Raw genomic sequence first — 22843 nt, forward strand, 5'->3', positions numbered from 1 at the left:
GCCGGGAGCAGCAGCGGGGGGTGGAGGAGAGGAGAGCTTTGCCAATTTTTTGACCTCTGGGTAGCTTGGACCTCACACACTTGCCAGTTATCTGGCCACAGGCACGTCTTCATTGAGCAGAAAGATCGGCGACAGCTCCGGGCCTGGAACTCACACCAGCTTTATTGTGTCTGCGTTCTCTCCATGGCAATCCCCAACAACACGCTGTGGAAGCTTCATCTGCTTCTCTGAAGGAAAGGGAGTCAGGAAACCAGGATATGGACACACGCGCCCACCCCCTTCACCAGGAAGAACGCAGGTCAGCGTCTGTGCTGCTACACTACGGGAAACAGCCTATGGTCCTGGCAAACCCCGGGAACCACAAACCCATCCCACCCCATCCCATCCCACCACCAACCCCACTCCTCCCCCCGCTCTCGGGTCTCAGAGAGAAAACCCCGCAAGAGAAGGACTTCCTCCTCTCAGCCTGCTCCCCGGCTGCCTGAGTGACGCTGAAGACTCACTGACAAACGTACATCAGCTCTCCCTCCCACAGGGCGGCAGGAGCCACGCAGGGACGCTTCACGCATCATTGACAGACCAGCCCTGCTCCGACTGCTGAAGTCTTAAGAGCAGCCGTGACCTAGAAATTGACAGTGGGGGGAGAACCGAAGGAACAGAAACCAACAAACCAGCACGCAGAAAACCCTGTTTCCAAACATCGGGGGGGAAAGGGAGGGAAAAGAAGGTAGAAGGGAAAGAAATTTGGCCCCTTCGGATCTGCAAACGCAATCTTGGCTCCGTGCCACGGAGGATCCACAGCGGCCCCACTGCGAGTCAAGCCGTGTTCCAGACTCCAGCCCCACAGCGAGGAGGAAGGCGCCAAGCTCAGCTCCGCCGAGGTGGGGAGGCCACTCCTTTCTGGGCAGGATCCTACTGTGGACACAGAACAGACAGCAGCTGCCCACAGTGTGGAAACAAACTGTAAAGCAGTCACGTCTCTTAAGGCTGCAGCATCCAATAAAATGTAATTTAAATCAAGCCTCGCATCTGTTCCCAATCCCATACAGTCTCTGCTTTCCATCAGCCTTCGGACAATCTTTGCAATTATGCTTGTTAACCCTTGTCGCCCCAGACCCTTTCCACGCTGCGCGGGATAACAGTGCTCTCGGCTCGCCAGTCACCCTCGGAGGGAATGACTTCCTCGCCAGGAGTGTGGGAACACTCAGACTCCTGTCTATGCACCCCGCTCTGCTGCACACCCGTGGGGAGTGTGCATTTCAGAGGGCTCTCTGTGTGCCCTTCTTCGGTCCCGTACCACCTGCTGTAGCCCAGATCGCATTGCAGGGATACAGTGGGCAGCATGAATGAAACAGTGGCCAACAGATCACTTGTACACGCATCAAGTTCCCAAACTCAAGTCCGTGTTGGGAAGGCAGGAGGCAGGAGAGCTCAGGGAACAGGCTTGGTCACTGGTTCTCAGACCATCCGTGTCACATATGGTTTGCATTCCAAGGATTTGCTCGAGTTATAAAACTACAGCCATCTCCCAAATGAATCAAACTTAAGCCCTGCCTCCTCCTTTCTCAACACTGCAGCCCCATGCCTGCACTCTCAAGGCGGTCAGTGCTGTAATGGCGCCCTCTGGCGTTCCCATCTCAAATTGCCATTTTATGTCACCAGAAAACAAACCCAGAAGAGAGGAGTCTCGGGTAACCATATGAACTAATTTATCTAACAAGACTAGAAAAAGGAGAGCTAGATAAAAATCCAACCCCACACAAAGGCGTCTTGAGACAAACAGCTTCAATGGAGGGCAACGAGACGGCTGAGACAGTTTAGGGAAGGATTTCCACTACGAAAGCTTGAGTTCTCTGGAAATGTGCTTAAAAAGACAAAGAATGCAACTTGAAAATAAATATATTCACAATCTGTAGAGTTACATTCTGCTTACTACCCCCACTTCCCTGGGGAGGGCCTCAGAAACGCAGTGAGCCTTTAAAATGCCACAATGTGGAAGTATCTGCAACGCGAACACAGGAAGCTCCAGAAAGAAAGAAATCCTTTGATCACGAAGTGTCCTCCATGTTGTCATGAGGACTTGCTTGTTTGGCTGGATCGCCCTTTTCCATTCTTCTGATTTTAGTGCCAAAGTTCTTTCAAATACACCAATGTTTGAGGGAACAAAGGGGTAAATATATGCACAGTCCACAACATAAATCTATATCCTTGCAAACTTAAGGTAGTAAATATAATTTAAAAGGGTCTACTTGGTCATTTTTAATGCATAAGAATAATAAGACCCTCATTTTTAATGCATAAAAAAGAACCTCCCCCCAAATAATAAGACCCAAAGATGTTATAGTCTATGTAAACATTCTTGAATCTATAAATTAAAATCGATCACTTTCAAGTAAAAAAAAAAAAAAAGGATTGTTTTCAGACCTGAATACATTAAAGTACTAACAAGAAGACTTTATAACGGTCTAAATAACACTGGATTACTTTCAGGTGGGGTATTAGTGTAGGAAAAAAAAGAATTTAAGGCAATCCAGTAGCTAAGATATTTCCAATTAAAGTTCTGTCTTTCAGAGCATGCTCTATTTCCTTCTCTTCAATCTTCAAAGACACCTGGAAAGAAGAGGGAAAAAGACATCACCGTGGAGAACTCACAAAAGCCAAGTTTGTAGTACAGAAAGGTCTGCCCCATCAAACCGTCCTCCCGAGAGCCCGGCGGGTTCAACGCTGCTTTTCCAACGGCCCCCACACACGACCACCTCACTCCGCCCCAATCCCATTCTCACAGGTCTTACACTCTCTGCAACAAGAAACAAACTGTTGATCTAATTACGGCCATTTTAAACTCTTTAGCAAAACACAGGTTCTCCAAACAGGACGATTAAAGGGAATGCCACGGAGCGGCAGCAGGCTGTACCTTGGTGAGGCGGGTCTCCTTGTTTTTCTTTAACTCTAAAATGCCCCTGGCCTCCAAGAGCCCCGAGAGGGACAGGCACTCGGACTGGTCCACTGCCGCCACCTGCTGTTTGCGGCAGACGCTGCCATAGGCCTCGTGGAGCTGGGTGGAAGAGGGAGAACAAGTGTTGTTTATTAGTCCTATCTCTTGCAGCCTAGTTATAATCTTTCAAAAATGTGAGTCTGGGTTTGCAAACAAAAATTATCTCGATGCCCAATCCTCCCTCTTCCACAGGATCCTTGAACGGGCATCCTGTAGATACGGCCCAAAACCTCTGCTGTCATGCAGGAAAGGGGCTTTATATTTCGTCAAGAGGCAGAAATGGCAGGGGAGATTAACTGTAAATCCTCAACCACAACCCAAGGGAAATCAGTCAGCTGCCTTTTACATGGTTCCGGTATTTATTCTTACGGTTAAAAATCCGTTTTTAATTCCTATCAGCTGGAGCGCCATGGGCCTTTTGGAAAGCATCTACCTACTCTGCAAAGCAGAGTCTCACCTCTCCCCCCCAGCTCCATCTGCCGACACCCCCAGCTCACCTTCCCCAGAGTGACCTCTTTGGTTTTCAACTGCCTGGTCAAGAGCAGCAAAGAGCAGACCAAGATCTTCTGCTGCAGAGGGAAGGAGTCTTGTGCTCCATCTTGGATTGAAGTCATCCTGTCTCCATCAACTTCTGAAATGACCTGGGATATGTGACTAAGGCCAACCCGCTTCGGAACCAGTGACTCAGAGGATGACTTACCTATAAATAAATTCGTTGGGCATAATTAGATTTTTAAAATGGAGTGCGTTACGACAGATGACACTAAGTTTGAGCTGAAGATAATTCAAGTGCAGTCATGTAGGGGCAAAGCAGAGGTTCCTGCTCTGTAACTAGAAACGGAAGAATGAGACGATGCTGTCCTCCCAAAGGGACCAGGATAACGTGGGTGACTTCAAAGGAGGCTTATCTTTTCCTGGGCAGAATGGGGAGCTGTTTTGCCCCGCACAACACAATTTAATCTCAGAGAGACAAAAACCCACCTCCTAAAAGAATAAGGACCAGACAATGTATCCTGCCCTGGGGTTCCTAATATCTCAACGGTGAAGACGAACAGAACCTAGAAGCAAAGATGGCTATGCCCAGGTATTAAGGAAGAAAAAAGCAGGGGAGCCGAAACCGGTGTGGCTCAGTGGGTAGAGCGTCGGCCTGTGGACTGAAAGGTCCCGGGTTCGATCCCGGTCAAGGGCATGTACCGTGGTTGTGGGCACATCCCCAGTAGGGGGTGTGCAGGGGGCAGCTGATCGATGTTTCTCTCTCATCGATGTTTCTGACTCTATCACTCTCTCTTCCTCTCTGTAAAAAAATCAAAAAAAAAAAAAAAAAAAAAAAAAAGCGTGGGAAATTACCTCATATATTGAATCAAACACGTGGCTAAACGTGGGCAGGATAGTCAAGCCTAAGTACGTCTCGGAGAGAGCCTCCACAAGTGACCTTTGAGGTTTGGTTCACTCGCCCAAGCTGATCTCTCCACTTGAGAAAATGTCATTGGATATCTCAGCAGATAGCAGCATCTCAGAGCCGGAGGCTGGGAAACAGCCAACAGGCTGCCCGGCACTATGGCCCCATTGTTTGGAGATGCATGAACTGCAAGGCGGGAGGGATTTGCTTGGGAACAACCTTTGCCTGAAGTTACTTCCTGAGATCATGTGCAGTTGTCCCACAACCAGCTGCTTCTATTTTATTACAACGAACGGGACGTTGCGGAGGGCGAACAGTAGTGGAGAAACTGGAGATCGCCGATCAAGTAGCAGAATCTAGGCTGGAAGAACTTAGAGGCCCGGTTTGGCTCCTGTGCCCATGGCTGAGCCGGCTCTAAAACAGACCAACCAGCGGTCATCTATCCAGCTTTTGTTGGAGTATCTTCAACGCTGGGCAGCCCACGATGTGTCAAAAAAGCTCAGTCAGTGCTACTTATTAGAATCTTTTATACAGGGTGGGGCTAATGTAGATTTACAGTTGTGAGTACCCAGAACAACGTTTGTTCTTGTATTATTTTTGTATTAATTATTGTGTTATTTCATCATTTTTATTGATTTTTAGAGAGAAAAGGGGAGAGGGAAAAGGAGACAGAGAAAAACATCAATTTGTTGTTCTACTTATTTATATTCATTCATTTGTTGATTCTTTTCTCTTTTAAATATGTTTTTGTTGGTTTCAGAGAAGAAAAAAGAGAGAAATAGAAATATCAATGATGAGATAGGAACATTGATCGGCTGCCTCCTGCATGCCCCCTACTGGGGATGGAGACTGCAACCTAGGCATGTGCCCTGACCAGGAACCCAACTGGGACCTCCTAGTTCATGGGTCAGCACTCAACCACTGAGCCACACCGGCCAGGTATTGGTTGCTTCTTGTATGTGCCCTGACCAGGGATCAAACCCGCAACCTTGGCATATTGGAACAACGCTCCAACCAAGCCACTTGGCCAGGGCTGTATTATTTTCCCATATGAACAACTGTAAACCTATTTCTGCCACACCTGTATATAGCTGAAGTCAGGCTCTCTATAGCTTCCTAGAGCCATTAAGAGCTAATCACATATTCCAGAGGTCAAGGAATTAGATTAGCCTAACAATTTACACCAGGAACTTATAACCTATTTTAGCTCTGTGTGTGTTGGCAGAGCTCACTGACACATTTGGTAGTGGGGAGGAGACAATCCTAAGTACTAAGTTTGGCTACTTCTGAAGTATTTTTATTAATTTCCTTTCAACAAGGTGATGAAAAAATAAAGTGTTCTCTGTGGAACTACAGTGCTCGAAACAATTTCAATAACTTTCAGCCAGTGCAGGAAGGAAGGGAGAAACAATCAAATCAGGGTGCTGGGCTTCTCAAGATTAACCCTGGATATTAAACACTGTCACGGTATGTCGTTCGTGGCTGTTTTATATCTGCCACCGCTGAGGAAAAGGAAAATTAATTTTTCCATTTTGGTAATAGCTTGCCGTTTACTGCAGCAATATCATCCTTACACCTGCACCCTCCTAGACTTGGTTCAAGGCTTGAGATATCCCAAGTGGAACCCAATTCTCTCACTGTCTGACTCTTATTTACCAGGCTCTGCTTTTACCTATGCGGATACCTAAACTCCACACAACTTAAGCTCCCGGGAGAGAAGCTGATCCAACCTCACTGTTTACAGTTCCCACTCATAGAGCTTGAAAAGAAAATTTACTCTGTCCCAACCATTTATGTAACTAACACTGTGGGTAACGCATTTCCAGTAATGCACGGAATTTAATTCCACAGGCAAGACTGAAATAAAGCTGACACACAGACGCACAGACACAAAAACGGGTGTAGATTTAACCATGTTCATTACACCTTTCTAGCTCTTTCCTCGGAAAAGTTAAGCAAGCTTCAAAAAAAAGCTAAGCTTCTATTACAAAGGAAGATGGGAAGGAGATAAACTACTTACATTCAGACAGTGGTTTGAGGATAGTCTGGCTTTTGACATCCGACTCTACAATTTCAATAGCTCTCCTATAAAGAAATATTTCTAAAATTAATTTAGGCTCAGCCAAACCAAACACCACACCAAACCACTCGGCTCGAAATCAGACATATTAACAGAAAGACATGTTTTATCATTTAAAAGCCCCCAAACAGAACTAGGCTATGTCTCAGCGAAAGGACACTTAGTTGTCCTGAAATAATTCATAGACCAGGCAATTCGAGAACTTCCACACTACCGTTTCCTCTGATGGATGCCAAGTAGGTCATCATACATGGAGCCAATGAGAACATCTCCGATGAGGAGAAACATCACGGATAGGAGAGAGAACACAGAGCGTGGGCAGTGGACTACAGACAGCCCGGACCAGCCATCCACACCAACCCTGACAAGGGAGTCCTCCGTTTTAGACACTGCCATCTGTGGAGGCCAGACCAGGCCAGCCGACAGGACTACTGCTCAGAGCTGGATTTTACCCAGGCAGTTTGCTGACTAGGGGAAACTTTCGGATCCAGCTAGGATCATGCCATCTAGCAGCAGGAAGAGCTTCCTCTCCCACTGCTCTCTCCAAACTGCTTTGCCCACAGGAAGCCACAAGCCAGACCTGGATCTTCTGTATGGCATATAGGGGGAGGTGGGACCAGCGGGCCAGCACAGCAAGTATCATTTTAATGGACCCAGTGCCCCTACTGGGAAGAAAAGAGATTTCATCAGTCAGCACGGAGGCTGTCCCCAGCGGGAGGGACAGGGGGATGAGGAGGGAGAGGTCTGGAGCACCACTGTGGGGACCGCTGGCTGAAGGAAGGGGTGCTCACAAAAAAAGCAAAGGCAGGCAAAAAAAAAAAAAAAAAAAATGTCTAAAGGCAAAGATGGTTCAGGTCCATAAATAAACCTGCTTGAGACCAGCTAATGGAAAAGTAAACTGGAGTCTTTTTTAATACAAGTGTAATTAACCAATCTATAATCACCACGGGGAGTGCCAGCAACATCTCATTTGTTCCTCCCTCGGTAGGTAATGGACTGATAATGTTTCAGACATTAACACGGGAGACATGCAGAACTCCCCGCTGAGAAACAAGCCCTCTTTTCTGAGCGTAAAAAAGTGGCAGAACGGAGCCTCTTAAACCACATTCACTTGAGTTACGCGAGATGATTAAGCAGCATTTCTTTTTTCTAATAAAAGCAGCCAGCGGGGCCATCGCTCACCTGCAAACATCCAGCGCTTTGCGAACGTCTCCAGAAACGGCAGAGACTTTCCGGGCACAGAACTGAATCGCAGCGCTGTCCAGGATCTGATCTCGGGAGACCTTCGCACGAGACACAGAAGGCGACAGTTTGAACTATAAGAGTCCTCCGCTTTGTAATTCAGATCCCAGGCATAAATATGTTCACATGTAAGTCTATGTTGGATTTGGCCACCCTGTAGGGTCTAAGACACAGTGGTGCTCAACCTTCCTAATGCTGTGACCCTTTCATGCAGTTCCTCATGTTGTGGTGAGCCCCAACCATAAAATTATTTTCATTGCTACTTCATAACTGTCATTTTGTTAGTTATGAATCGTAATGCAAATATTTGTGTTTTCAGATGGTCTTAGGCGAGTAGAGTCTAAGACAATCGGTAAACACAGATATTTACATTACGATTCATAACAGCAGCAAAATTACAGTTATGAAGTAGCAACAAAAATAATTTTATGGTTGGGGGTCACCACAACATGAGGAGCTGTATTAAAGGGTCGCGGCATTAGGAAGGTTGAGGACCACTGGTCTAAGAGATGCCTTTTCTGTTCTAGAGTAAATGGAGATTTGCCCTGGCTGGTTTGGCTCAGTGGATAGAGCATCGGCCTACAGACTGAAGGGTCCCAGGTTCGATTCCAATCAAGGGCATGTACCTTGGTTGCGGGCACATCCCCAGTAGGGGGCGTGCAGGAGGCAGCTAGCTGATGGATGTTTCTCTCTCATCAATGTTCCTAACTTTCTATCCCTCTCCCTTCCTCTCTGTAAAAAATAAAATAAAAAAAAATCAAAATATATATTTTAAAAACAAGTAAATGGAGATTTACTTATGAGACTGGTATAGCCTATACAATAAAGAGATAATATGCAAATTAACTCTCACACCATTACAAGATGGCCACACCCACAGTGGAGGTGGGGTTCCTGTAGCAAGTGACTAGCAGGGACCTGAGGGTGCAACCCCCAAGGGGGCAGAGTTTGACAGGGATGGGGCTGGTTGGGTCTGGATCTCACCCACTGGGAGTGGGCCTAGCAGGTTTGGGTCTCATGCAATTTCAAGGCATGTGTGAGTAGGGACTTGACTCTGGGTCCCACAGCACACCCAGACTCTGACAGGAGGGAGATTTTCATACACATTTTACTAATCTTCTTTCTCTCTGACATTTCTATTATAAGAAAGGGCAAATAGCAATATTAAAATATTTCCTCTAATTAATCCCCTTTTAATGTGCACGAATTTCATGCACTGGGCCACTAGCATGTTCATAAATGGAAAAAAGAAAGCAATCAGATCTTAAATTAGCAAAACTAATAAAACCTATTTGGTCATTTTCCAAAGAGAACGTTTTTTGAAAAAGAAGCATTTGAGTGATTCCTCTCTTATTTTTATTTCAACACTGAGGCACCCAATAAATGGAGCCATGGGTGAAATTCTTATAAAAATGTTCTCCCTACGGCCAATAGGAACTGCATGGTTAGTAATGCCATCCAAACAAAACATTTTAGAGCTATTGTTAGATTTCCCCCCAGGAACACACAACTTGGTACAATGTGCCACTCACTTGATTAAGTCGATCCTGCAAGATAGTGGCTATCTGATTCCTGGTGTAAGGTGGGAAGTTCAAAAGCCGTGGCCTACATTTCTCTCTAGCTTGAAGCCTTGGCAGAATTCTGTCTGTGAGATCCAAGGTATTAGCAATGCCTGCGGAGGAGATAAATAACACTAGCCATCAAACTATCCTACGAGGAAAAATAAACCACCTGAAAGCTGAATAAATTTTCCAGTTATAATCCAGCATTCCAATTGTTGCTTCCCACTTGCTGCCCCCTCCTCCCCACCCAATGCTCATTAGGTCAGATGTATATAGTCAGCACAGAATGCACTTTTCAAGTTAGGGTTGTTCACCGGTAAGCAGAATCAGACACTCCAAAAATCAACACTGCACACCTCTGAAATGTAGTTTTATGTCATTTCCATTCAGACTTAACAAAACTGATTTTCCTTAGATGAAAATTACTATTATTTTAGAGTAATGTCCTTATTTTGATAAGAAAGATGATTTAAAATAAAATAGGTGATAAATAAACAAGAAATTAAAAAGGAATTCTTAAGAATCACTATGTAACAGTAACAAGTGAGCACTCACCAATCAGCACCAATCGAGAATTGCTCAGCCATGGCCATTCAAACAGTGTGTACAACACATCCTGCCCTTTGCTGTCCAGCTGATCCATCTCATCCAGCACCAGCACGCTACACGGAAAGAGAAACCATTAGTGCCCGCATGCACTTCCCTAGCTCTCCATCTGTCTGGGCTGGGCTGGCTCTAGGTCACATTCCTACAGCAGAGATCAGTTTGAAGATCATAATTTGTCCTGTCTCCAGTCACGGTTACAAATGGTCTCACCTCCACCATCATGAAAATGTACCATTATACGTTTTTCAAGCACTTAAGTTTAAAAACATTTTTCCAATTTAAAATTAGATGTCATTTTCCTTCTCTTTTTCCTTTCAAGCATATGTAACTACCATTCACAGAGCAAATATAGGGAAACTAGAGACCTGGTACATCAGGGGGGGAGGGGGTTCCCCTTGGTCTGGCCTGTGCGGATTGGGTTGAAACTGGCTCTCCGACATCCCCTGAGGGGTCCCAGATTGCAAGAGGGTGCAGGCCAGGCCAAGGGACCCCACAGGTGCACGATGGGGGCCAGGGAGGGCCCTAGGGCATGTCCAGCCCGACTCACCCAGTCCCTATCGGCTGGATCCCAGCAGCAAGCTAACCTACTGGTCAGAGCATGTCATAGTGACTGGTCCAACAAACAGTTTGATACTTAGCATATTAGGCTTTTATTATATAGGATGTCTTTTTATGAAAAACCAATACATTCAATTCAAGAGATTAACATGTGAGCCGAAACCGGTTTGGCTCAGTGGTAGAGCGTCAGTCTGCGGACTGAAAGGTCCCGGGTTCGATTCCGGTCAGGGGCATGTTGGTTGCGGGCACATCCCCAGCTGGGGGTGTGCAAGAGACAGCTGGTTGATGTTTCTCTCTCATGAACGTTTCTAGCTCTCTATCTCTCTCCCTTCCTCTCTGTAAAAAAATCAATAAAAAATATATATATATATATATATATATATATATATATATAAAGAAAAGAGATTAGCATGTGAGTTTGAGGGTGAGAGACCTTGCAGATTTAGAGAGAGCAACATGCAGCAGACCAATACTTACACCATGGGGCCCTTCTCTGCAGTAAAATGGTTTTCCAGTTTCTTCATCATGTCCTTCCCAGCTGGCCTGGATGCTCCTTCCTGACCAATTTCCTGAGCAATCGCTGGGAATACAGCCTGGGCTCTCCTCAAGGACATGCAATTCAGCATGATAGTTTTAAAACTTTTCAGCTCCTTCTAGAAAAATACAAACATAGGAGTAATTTTAGCCTCGGATAAAGACTTGATGGGACCTGACGTGTCTGAGGCGTTAACAGCAAACGAGAAAGAATAAGCTCCACTTTCATCGGGAAAGATCCAGACAACGAAACCGAAAATGTCTTTTTCTGGGGAAAAATCTCAAGTAAGACTTCTGACTTTTTCTTAACCTTTCCTAACAAAGTGCCATTTTAGCAAGAGCATCAAAACTCAAGACGCTCGAGGTACCTTGAGGTCTTGCAGAATCCGGCTTAAGCAGGCTGTTTTTCCAGTTCCGGGAGCACCAGAGAGATAAAGACTTCCAGCTTTTCTGCCACAGATGTGCTCCCTCAGGAAACTCCTGATGACATCCATCTCCTTCTCCCTGGCAGGCAGCCGATCGGGGACAGCTGTGTTCAGGACCAGCTTTGCTTGCTGGTAGCAAGTGCCTGCGCCAGACAGGAAAGGACAATTAGATACGACGAGGCGACCGGGAAGACCCGCTGGGCTTCCTCTGGGTTCACCAGCCTCGGTGCGAGGCTGCACGGACAGCTGCTGTGGAAGAACGAACCTTCTTGCTTAAACAGCCTCGCGCACACAGGTTCCTTCTCCGGGGGCCGTCTCTGCTCAGGGTGTGCAGTGATTTCCTGACCTTTTCGAACAGAGGAACACGTTTTGTTTTGGTGAACTCCGGCTTGCCTTCTCTTGCCCGGAGACTTAACTGCCAGCTGGTTGTCAAATACCAGTTTGCGGCCCCTGGGTGCGTGGGAGTGAGGGGGACCGTTCTCTTTCTTGCTCAGCTTTGGTGGCGAGCAGGATGATAAACGGGGCGTATTGCATTGGTTGTCGTCACCTGAAACACATTAAGATCAAAGCGCGGTCATTCGTGGCAGTGATGAGGACAGGACTTGCAAAGATCCCGGCCTCCCCTAGAAAGAGGTGAATTCCTGCCTCAACTACAGCCGCCAAAATAAAACGCCTCGTTGTAGTAGCAAACACTGGCCACCAGGTGGCGGCACTGAGCCTTACTGTTGTTGGGTAGAAAGCAAACTGGTTTCAGTTTGACATTCTAAGATGGCTCTGAAACGGGGTTTCTCGACGTCAGCACCACTAATATATTAGACCAAATGATCCTTGGGTGTGTCCCCGGTGCATTGTAGAATATTTAGCAGCATCCCTGGTCTTTATCCTATATGCCTGAAGCACTCCCCAGTTTCCACAAGCAAAAATGTTTCCAGATCCTACTATCCAATCACCCCTCCTTAAAAACAAACTCTCTAACACAAGAAAGGATTACCAACTACCTTTCTAAAACAAGAGCATCCCCCGTGTCTCTTAATTTCACCACCATTCAGGCAGGTTTCAAAAATACAAAAATACTATCCGGTACAGTTAACGGCAAGTTCCCTTTTTTTAACAAGTTTATTTTTTTATTGTTGACAGTATTACAGATGTCCCCAATATTTCCCCCACCCCAAGCCCTCACCCCACTATTCTGGGTCCATGGGCTATGCATGCAAGGTCATTTAAAATACCGACAGAGCCGAGACCGGTTTGGCTCAATGGATAGAGCGTCGGCTTGGGGACTGAAAGGTCCCAGGTTCGATTCCGGTGAAGGGCATGTACCTTGGTTGCGGGCATATCCCCAGTAGGGGGTGTGCAAGAGGCAGCTGGTCGATGACTCTCTCATCGATGTTTCTAGCTCTCTATCTCTCTCCCTTCCTCTCTGTACAAAATCAATAAAATATATTAAAAAAAATAAAAATAAAAAATAAAAATAAAATACCGACAGAACTACGTTCAACGAAGACACTGAAGATCAGGCCTATAACATACTTGGATAAGTGATCTTAACGCTGAAATTTAGTGAGAACTTAGCAACCATCCTGGAAAAAACCCCAAAGTGAATCAAGGGGTCTTCACAGAACTTCCCTGCTTCAAAGGATGAGGCGTTCTTATTACTGAGTCAAGGGAGGCCACAGAGGACGCACAGAGGGTGGCTTACCCAGGCGCTTCCTGGGGCTGAGGGGCAGGCTTTTTGCACACGGAGTAAGGGGGATGGCCTTGACCTTGGTCAGCTCTACTTTGGTGTCACTCGAGGTTTTAGCTTTGTCCAACGTCCGAGACGGCTTCTTTTTTGGAAAGCCGATGGTGGCCTGTGACTGGGATCGGGTTTGAGGCATGATGGCAACACACTGGGCACGGGAAAGAGAACAGGAAGGAAAGCCAGTCAGCACGTAAAACTGAAGGAAAAACACCTCGCATGGAATTCAAGCTGGTGACCAGCACTTATTTCATACCTAAATGATAGCAATACTTGAGCACCCAGTTCTGCTTCCCATCCAAATCTATGCAAGAATAGCAAAAACTTGTCTACTAGCTATGTGTATGAAGCTGTTAAGAACAGTTTAGGTGCCGAACACCAGTTAGGCTCAGTGGATAGAGCATCAGCCGGCGGACTGGAAGGTCCCAGGTTCGATTCCAGTCAAGGGCATGTACCTTGGTGGCACGTACATCCCCGGTAGGGGGCGTGCAGGAGGCAGCTGGTCGATGTTTCTCTCTCATCGACGTTTCTAGCTCTGTCCCTCTCTCTTCCTCTCTGTGGAAAATCAATAATATATATATATATATATATATATATATATATATATATATATATATATATAATTTATATATATTATTATTATTTTTTAAAGAGAACAGTTTAGGTATAGCCCCATCAAAGTTTCACAAATATGACTACCTTAGGGGTAGGTACTATTATTAAAATTACCCCGAAGATGAGAAAACTGAGAGCACAGAGGCCCGAAGTCACCGCGAACCGGGCACTCTGGCTCCCAGTGCTTCCCCGGGGGAGCGATGCAAGAGGTTTATCCTTATTGATCTCTATCCACTTCTAACCCCCTGACCCCAGCCCACCATCTTCCAGATTTACAGTCTCTCTCCTCTGCACCCCCACCCCCTGACCCCACTCAGCACCCAGCCTCCACTCCACACAGCTCTCAACCCCACCCGGCACGTCTCCCTCCCACCTCACCTAAGCACAACTGCCAGGCTGCTCTGACAGCGCACACTTCCCTTCCCCTTCCTTTTCTCCGTCCCCTTCCCCTTCCCCTTCCCTTCCCCTTCCCTTCCCTTCCCTTCCTTTCCCACCTCCCGCGATCTGAGCTCCGCTCCGCTCCACTCCCTGCACCCGCGGGCCTTGTCACTCCTCGCCCCCACCCCCCTGCCCCCAGCCTCCCGGGGCAATCCTCTCCTCTCCTCCCCGCAGGGCTGCGTCACCTCAGGGCCGGATCCTTCCCTCCTCTCCGCACAGGGCTCCAGGGGTTCTTCACGAGCCCCTGAACACACCGGCGGCAGCAAAGTCCAGACACATTCGCGCCAAATGTGCACAGCCCCAGCTTTCCGGCCTCCCGCCAAAGGCCAGGCAGGTTTCCGATTGGCTGTCGCCGGAATGCCGCGCGCCAAGGCCAACGCCCACCCTCCCCTGCGTCCAATGCACAGCCAATGAGAGAGTCCCAGGTCTCAGAGCCCTCTTAAGGCCACGCCTACTAAGCGGAGCGGGCCGCGGGGGCAATCTACATCCGGGACCTCGGCCGGAAAGACGTGAAGGGAGCGACTCTGCGTAAGGCGAACTGGTCACGCCGCAAAGCTCGGCGGGAGATGTAGTCTTTACCGCACGTGACTTTGCCTTTCTCTCGATGGGAGGTACAAAGATGTGGTCGCTCCTTCTCAGGGCTGCACTTAACTCATTTTCGTTATTCTAATGGCTACATTTTTTAAAGAGCTACTACTGTGTTTCCCCGAAAATAAGACATCCTCTGAAAATAAGACCTAGCGCAACTTTGGGAGAAAAAATTAATATAAGACACTGTCTTATTTTCGGGGAAACAGGCTATATCCCTATCATTTTGGGGACGGTTCTGGGGGTCAGGTATGATGCTAGGAGCTTTTCTCAACCCTGCAAGGCACAAATGTGCATAAGGTTAATTAGGGGTCACAGTATCTTGTTGAAGGTTCTAGGATCCAGATTTCCTGACACCCAAACCAATTTTGTTGTTGTTAAAGTTCCACGCATGCATAATGAAATATACAACCCCTCATTATAATATCCCGCTGATTTGTATTTCAAAGGTGAGAAATAAAGCCAGGCCTTTTCTTTTATTCTGTTAAAGGTAAGAATATATTGTGTACCTTCTTATCATTAATCCCATCAATCAACACTTTGTAGGGAGTGGAGAGAATTATGACCCCTTCATTTAAAATAAAAATTTTATGGTTAAACACTAGGGTTTTAGGGCCAGAGAAGATGGCTATAGAAGAAGAGGCAAGCTGAGCTTTTAATGAAAAATATAAATTAGAGCAGTAATTTATAGGTCAGCTTCCAAAGCTAATAACATAGCGAAGCCCCAGATTCTGTTAAAGGCCAAAATTCTAGGTGATGGTAAGCATTTATCTTTCACCCTTCAATATCAAATAAAATAGAGCAATAAAGCTGAGAAACAGGAAAGCAATATTACAATCAGTCTATGATTATAATTATAATTATAATTAGTTCATATAGTAGATAAGAGCCAATACCAAGTGCTTAAGTGTATGCCAGGGACTGAGTTCAAGCATTTTACCTATGTCACCTCATTAATTCTCACAAGCACCCCATGAAGTTGGCATTATTTCCATTTTACAAATGAGGGAAAGGAAATAGAAGGGGTTGAGTAAATATTACCAAAGGCACACATTAGTAATAGGAAGAGCTGGAATTTGAACTGGGAAAGTCTGATAGGAAATCAAACTCTCAACCACTTAAACATGGGGGAGGATTAGACTGATGCAGGTTCTACAGTGGCCTTCTAAATAGGGAGAGATGGTTAAGGCGCACGTTTTGGGAAGGCTTTCCAGGAGCCCAAAACTGTAAGAGTGAAGAGATTAGGCAGACATGATAGTAAAAAGTGTTATACTAACATGGAGGCTTTTTAAAAAAATATTTTTTATTGATTTCAGAGAAGAAGCAACAGGATGTGATAGAAACATCAATGATGAGAGAGAATCACTGATTAGCTGCCTCCTTACACCCCCTACTTGGGCTGAGCCTGCAACCCAGGCATGTACTCTTTTTAATTTATTGATTTTTTACAGAGAGGAAGGGAGAGGGATAGATAGAAACATCGGTAACTGCCCCCTGCACACTCCCTACTGGGGATGTGTCCGCAACCAAGGTACATGCCCTTGACCAGAATTGAACCTGGGACCCTTCAGTCAGCAGGCTGAGGCTCCATCCTCAGAGCCAAACCATTAAGGACCTAAAATGGAGGCTTTTTGCCCAGCTGGCATAGCTCAGTGATTGAGCATGGACCTATGAACCAGGAGATCATGGTTCGATTCCTGGTCAGGACACATGCCTCGATCCCCAGTGTGGGGCGTGCAGGAGGCAGCCAATCAAAGATTCTTTCATCATTGATGTTTTTTTCTCTCTCCCTCTCCTTCTCTCTGAAATTAATAAAAATATATTTAAAATGAAATAAAATGGAGGCTTTTGACCAGATGATATTTTTGATATCTTAATAGGGCAATAGAACCTAAAAAGAAACCTTCACTGCTCAGATTTCTTTTTATAACCGGGCACCTGAAAATTGTCCTTCGTAACCTGACATGGTAACATGTGCCCAGCCAGCCTTAAGGGACAGTGAGCCACCTCTCTCCGTTTCGTGGGGGAAAGGGAGCAGAGGAAGCTGTAAGTACTTAGCATACATATTGGAGCCTTGAAAAGCCCAGGAAGGATAGCACTGGTCTATAAAAAAGCTTGCGGGAGTGAATGACCACGGTAGCAGCAGGCTGAGAACCACAGGATGCCAGATTGAAAGGTCTCTAAAAGCTTACCGCCTGGAGGCATTCCCTTTCCAATATTCCAGTAACATGCTGCACACACCACATTGCCGTTTCTTGCTTCTGTGCCTCTGTCCTTGCTACTTCCTGTCTGGAATACTGCTCACCATCTTCCTTCACTGGCTAATTACCACGAAGCTTTTTTAAAAAATATATATATATATATTTTTTAAACTGATTTCAGAGAGGAGGGGAGAGGTAGGAAGAGATAGAAACATCAATGATGAGAATCATTGATTGGCTGTCTCCTACATGCCCCACAGTGGGGATCTGAGCCCACAATTCAGGCATGGGCCCTGACCGGGGATCGAACTGTGACCTCCTGGTTTATAGGTCGATGCGCAACCACTGAGCCACTCTGGCTGGGCCCAGGAAGCCTTTTTAATAGCCTGTGGAGGTTTCTCTTGGTAGCTGTCCTGAAGTCTTCTACTAGATTCTGAGCGCCCTGGAGGCCAAGGCCCTGTGCTCTCATCTCCATATTACAGATGCCTGGCACAGTGAAGTATGCAATAAATGCTTGCTGAATGGAAGGACATGTCTGCCAAGTGAGGCATCCGCCTTTCTCATCAAGATTTTTTGTGGACAGATACCATAGAGTCCTTTAAATCTCACACACCTACACCTAGACATGGAAAATAAATCCAATTATATGTAAAATACAATCCAGACTGGGTTCCAGTGATGTCAGAGGTGAAGTATTTTCCCCTCAAGTTATCCTCTAGGGTAGTTAGGATCCTGAGGTTGACATTTTCGTTCTCTTACCTCTGCAGAGTAATGGGAAGTCAGAGACAACAGTGAGTCACACAGTTTGTGGCTGAGTTGGGGCAGGAAATACTTAAGAGGCACATTCACAGTGAGCAGCGGTGTCCCAGTAGTCATTAGACTGGGCAAACTACTGCCCTTATCAACTAACTCATACACAGTATCATGAGGGAAGGAATCAGATCACACTGGAAGGACCTGTCCGGCATCCTGTTGTACAAGTACATATACACATACACACACATACACACACATTAGCAGAACCATCCCAATAGGATGGAGAAAGCTTATAGCATTAGGAAGTTGAGGGTCACTTAGGCAAGCTCTATTTGAGGGCTACTGACAGTTACAAGAGTAACAAATCAAAATAGGTAGTTTATTAATCATATTAATAACAATGATGGGTCAAATAATCAGGAATTAGGCCAATTTGGCAGGTATGGATGAAAATGAAAGGAGCCTCATAGATTTTGATATCTGAAGTATGTGAGAGTGATTCATATACACACCCATCCTGAAATCAGTATGGGAAACAATTGCAAGACCTTTGCTCATGATGAAAGTGCAAGTTAAGCTCAGGAAGTCCAATGGTGATTGTGTCAGCTGACCATAGTAAGCAGAGAATGTTGGTTTAATGTTTACACCTGAAGTCAAAGTTCAAGAAAGCCTGCTAAGATTTAACTTAAACAGTAGTGAAGAAAAATAGGCAACACCCACGTAAAAACAGACGCACACACACAATCTACAGGCTCTGCCCCCACCTTTGCTTCCACGCCTCAGTGTGAGAATCTGGCGTGCAGCACAGGCAGAAAGAATCGCAAGGGATTCAAAGCAAGGACAGAAGGCCAGGAAGCGCCCTGGGTTTCCTGAAATCATAAGCAAAAGGGAGTTAGGTGGCAAATATAAACAATGGCCAACTCTATCAGAACCACCCAGTCAGTATGGCTACCCAGAACTGTGCTTTTCAAAATGTAACAGGCGGGGAGGATAGAAAACCCTTAGCAGCTGCAGATGCTTCTGCCCAAGTCAGTGTGCCTACTTCCCGAGAGGACCTGGGGTCAACAACCACACAACCTGGAACATGAGGTCACAGGTCTCCTCTCCTCTCTAGGCCACCACAGGAGGCGGGATTCCAGACAAGAGTACACAGTTCTCAGTTGTTGTTTTGTAAGCAACATTTAATTAAACTGCACGGCATCCAGGAGAGACAAATGTACCAAAGAATCCAACCTGAGACCAGATTATACATTGTAGAGGGGGTTGGAAAAAAATCAATGCTAATTGGGAGAGAGAGCACTGTAATCAGAATACAATTCCAAAATAAATCATACAATAAATTATTTTTTAAAAGAAAACTGACACACATATACACACTCACACTCTTCACACATGCGTTCTGGTCTTTTATTCAGTGTTGACTGACTTCCATGCTGGTAGTGTCAGGAAATGACGAAAGACAGATGTGAGAAAAGTAGCATGGCCCCTCTGCCATCAGTAAAATAAGATTTAAGACATGTAGGGAACCCACTGATGTTAGAAACAAGAGTAGAAAGAACAGCAGTTATCAAGGAAGATTTTAATTGCTTCGAAGAGGGAGAGAGGAAGAAAGCACAGAAATCTAACACAAGTAAAGGCACAATGAACGTGGAGTCGAATGGAACCAAACCCTTCCTTCGGTTAGACAGTTATTGTTTTCTTTTTTTGTATGTTTTGAAGGTGGTTGTAGTTCAGTTTCATTTTGATGAGTCTTGAAGGCAGAGCTGTAATGCCTTCCACTCCCTAAGTTTAGGGTAGCCCAGAAAGCTCCCCTAACTACATCGCCAGGGACTGAGATTTAATAGGGAAAGAAACTACAACTGGAATGTGAAGAATTTGATCTGTGGTTGATTGTAGGTTGGGTTTCCAGGACAGACAGCTCAGTGTAGTGCCATCAAAGGGCCTCAGATGCCCTATACTCCACCCCCCGAGCTTCGCAGCAGACCCTGGAGTCACCCTTCTCCTCCACTCCCATAAGCACTCAGCCTACAGATTATTTCAAGTGACCAGGAGAATTAAAACACACCGCAACCTGAGTTGCTCTGTAGCAAGTCTATTTACAATTTTCCTCACCTCTCCCTGGAGGTAAATCTGGGTTTCAAGTTGGGAAACTGTGGGGTGAGGGGTGCCCCCAGTGCAATGGCCAGTGGCTAGTCTCTGCCTTTGCCAGCTGGGAGGACAGCAGCTTCACATCCACTGGGTGGGGTAGCCCTGACCCTCTCTCTGGGCACCCAGGCTGGGAAAATAACAGGCTCTCCCCATGACAGAGTAAAGCACTCCTGGAATATCGAAGTGCTTTGATCCAGGTTTGGTGACCAGAGAAGAGGGGGGAAGGAGGGCATCTAAGCTCATTTAAAAACCTGGAGGCCACTGCCCTACTTCCCGGAAAGGGCGGTAAGAAACAACTATAGTGTTACATTTTCCCCACTAGAGAAAAACATCATGAAACCAAACCCACACAAGGGCTTTTAACACAGTTTCCTGCTTAGTTGGGCAAAGTCTCCTCCTCCTGGGAGGGGAGAAGGGGGTTATGGAACTGGGCAATAGCCTCAACATGAGACCAGCCGTCTCCCACGGAAGAGATGACATTCCCAGCAGCAGATAAAAAGCCATTTAAAAGGTGAGAAGTTGTAGTGCTCTTGCAGCCAGCCCACCTTCGATCTATAGTACAAGCTTTTTACAACATACAAAATAGATCAATAACTATGAGCATCACATTCCCATTATTCAATAGTAAATATACATGATAATAAATCTGTTATTAACAGAGGGACCAAATATGGATAAGGCAAAAGACATTTAAATAAGTACTGTGTCACCGACATGCGCTGAAGAAAATGCATCAACTAGATCCAGATCGAGGCCTTTTCCCATGAGGCCAAGAAAACAAAAATACACCAATACCCACGTGACACAGTCCAAATGCTGGGGAATCTGAGCAGCAGGTCAAGGGAAGATATCAGCCCCAATGAAAAACTGTGGTTTGGCTTTTACTTGTGATACTTATTTTGATGTTCTATGTTTAAGGAAGGGGGAAAAATACATTTCTATAACATTATACAAAAGGCATCAACTCCCATTTCAAAAATAAATGGGAAGACTTCACAGTCCAAGTTGAGTACTGATCAGCATCTACCCTGGAACTCTGCTGCAGTAGACACTCCTGTTCTCCCTCCATTAGTGTCCCCTCTCTCAGCTCTACTCACTTCAGGATGCCAGGGACATTGCTGGGAGGTAACTACTAACAGGTTTGGAAGTAAGAGAAGTGAGATGACAGACCTAATCACTGTTTGTCCTAAGAGGCAATATGGTCCAGGAGATGATCAAGGCTAGCAGACCCTCACAAATAACCCAAGTGGAGCCCTCTCTCTTCTGGCACTGGGAAGACTTGGGTTTCATCCGGCACCACACAAAGATCCTCAGTCTGTGATCCAATAGGCTGGAAAGGTCCCTAAAATAGTTCAAGCCTGTGATGCAATTTTTTAACAGACTTTCCCCAATCATTCCAAAAAAATCACCTTGGCCTCCTTGCTCTTACTTCAAGCTTTGCGTAGCCTCTGCACTTGGCAGCAGCAAACCAAACCCCTGTGTGAGGAGCCCAGGAGCCCTGTTCTGCTGTTCTTTAACTAGGACCCGGAAGACGGAGAAACAACACATTGCTGGCTGCCAAAGAAGATAACCGGGCTGAGAGTCATCTCACCGAAGTCTTTGTGCTTCTTGGCACAGAGGAATCTTTGACTCAGGAGCCTCACTGTTCTCTCCCCTGTGGTCTTGGAAAGGCAAGGGGGGAGAGAAAAAACAGGAAGCTCCTTTTCAGTCAGTGGGCTGTGAACTCTACAACAAGCTTCACCTTCCCTTCTTCATCACCATGGCGTACCCATCAAAGGGTGCAGTTTCTGGTCAGGACTGTCCTTCAGGACCAGCCAGGAAAGACTGAGGTAGATTCAAGGTCTTACATAAGACCAGAACCCCAGCCCTATCTTCCTATCTCCCACCAGAAGTTTTGGAATTTGTGAACATGGAATGAACAAAAGTGAGGGGCTGGGTGGTGGAGGGAGGAAACATCATCCCTCAGCCTCAGCACCCTGAGGAAATGGAGGGGGGAGGAGAGGAGAGGGAGGACTCAAATGGCTCCTGGTCCCTTTGCTGCAGAGAAACTGACTAACACTAAAGGCTCGCCAGTTTACTTACCTCCCTTTTTATTAGATGTTTAGTTCAACTGATTAGTATTTAGTGTTTATATCCAACTTCTCTCTGGAGTGAGGATATGGGGTAGAGTAAGAGCAAAACCAAAATGTCCCCCAAAATAAAGCAGACCCATTCCCTTATCCTTTCTCAAACTTGACCTTTAAAACAGATCACTTCTCTGCAAACTCCTTTCTTGTTTCACTAAAAATGTCCCCATCCCCCACGTCCTGGCCATGTCAGCCTCCTCAATGATAACATATACCCGCCAAGCTTCCCCCAGAGTGGGTAGGAGGAGGTAGGAGTACCGTTCGCCGCCCTGCCCCGACAATGAGTTAATCCATCACAAGGCACCTTTCCCCGCGAGGAAAGCAGGCGACATGGAAGCTGTTTCCTCATCTGGCTAGCAGGGATTGCTGAGGAGGGATGGACACAGGGTTTGAGACCCTACTGTCAATATAGAGTCCAATCACCAAGTCCAGAAGACAGATGCATAGATGGAGGCGAGCTGGGAGGACGCTTGGAGTCTAGAGGTTGGTTGCACTGGAGAAACACGTTAGGAGTTCTCATGCAGGTTTCAGGGGAATGGGAGGGACCATCTGAGAGGAGGAGAGGGTCCATCCTTTTCCTGAGGAGCAGGACCAACCCAGGCTTCACCTGAGAATGGGTGGCAGAGGTGGGGCTCCACGGGCAGCTGAAAAACATGAACAATAAAAACCACATGCACAAGACTACCCACCAGATTCTGAATAACCCAAACATTTCGAAAATGAGAGACAGGCTCTATGAGCTAATCTTTAACACTGAGAGATTATGTTTTGTTTTGGTTTTTAAAGAAAATGAAGATGAGGAGAAACAAACTTTAAGAACATTTCTAAGAAA

General features: G+C 46.1%; 2 protein-coding genes across 5 annotated transcripts in view; both read right to left on the minus strand.

Annotated features, from left to right (window-relative positions):
* Positions 1 to 1883: 1883 nt before the first annotated feature.
* CDC6 (cell division cycle 6) lies at positions 1884 to 22435 on the minus strand. Of its 3 annotated transcripts, none has more exons than XM_045570798.1 (13): positions 22316 to 22435; positions 13101 to 13290; positions 11667 to 11948; positions 11345 to 11544; positions 10920 to 11095; positions 9834 to 9940; positions 9249 to 9388; positions 7657 to 7757; positions 7419 to 7538; positions 6415 to 6479; positions 3493 to 3695; positions 2915 to 3055; positions 1884 to 2610 (listed from the first exon to the last, which is right to left on the minus strand). In XM_045570798.1, exons 1-13 carry the CDS (start codon positions 22358 to 22360, stop codon positions 2521 to 2523), a joined length of 1860 nt encoding a protein of 619 aa, XP_045426754.1. In that variant the 5' UTR covers positions 22361 to 22435; the 3' UTR covers positions 1884 to 2520. The 3 variants fall into 3 exon arrangements, with proteins under 3 accessions (XP_045426754.1, XP_045426755.1, XP_036263735.1); XM_045570799.1 differs by lacking the exon at positions 22316 to 22435 and adding an exon at positions 14378 to 14873; XM_036407842.1 differs by lacking the exon at positions 7419 to 7538.
* WIPF2 (WAS/WASL interacting protein family member 2) overlaps positions 18905 to 22843 on the minus strand; it is a 31458-nt gene continuing 27519 nt past the window's right edge. For both annotated transcript variants that reach the window (XM_036407854.2, XM_036407857.2), the window contains exon 8: positions 18905 to 22655. In XM_036407854.2, coding sequence (XP_036263747.1) covers positions 22615 to 22655 — 41 coding nt within the window. In that variant the 3' untranslated portion in view covers positions 18905 to 22614. The remainder of the gene's footprint in view (positions 22656 to 22843) is intronic.

The sequence above is a fragment of the Pipistrellus kuhlii genome, unplaced genomic scaffold, assembly GCF_014108245.1.
Source record: "Pipistrellus kuhlii isolate mPipKuh1 unplaced genomic scaffold, mPipKuh1.p scaffold_m20_p_37, whole genome shotgun sequence".
NCBI lineage: Eukaryota > Metazoa > Chordata > Mammalia > Chiroptera > Vespertilionidae > Pipistrellus > Pipistrellus kuhlii.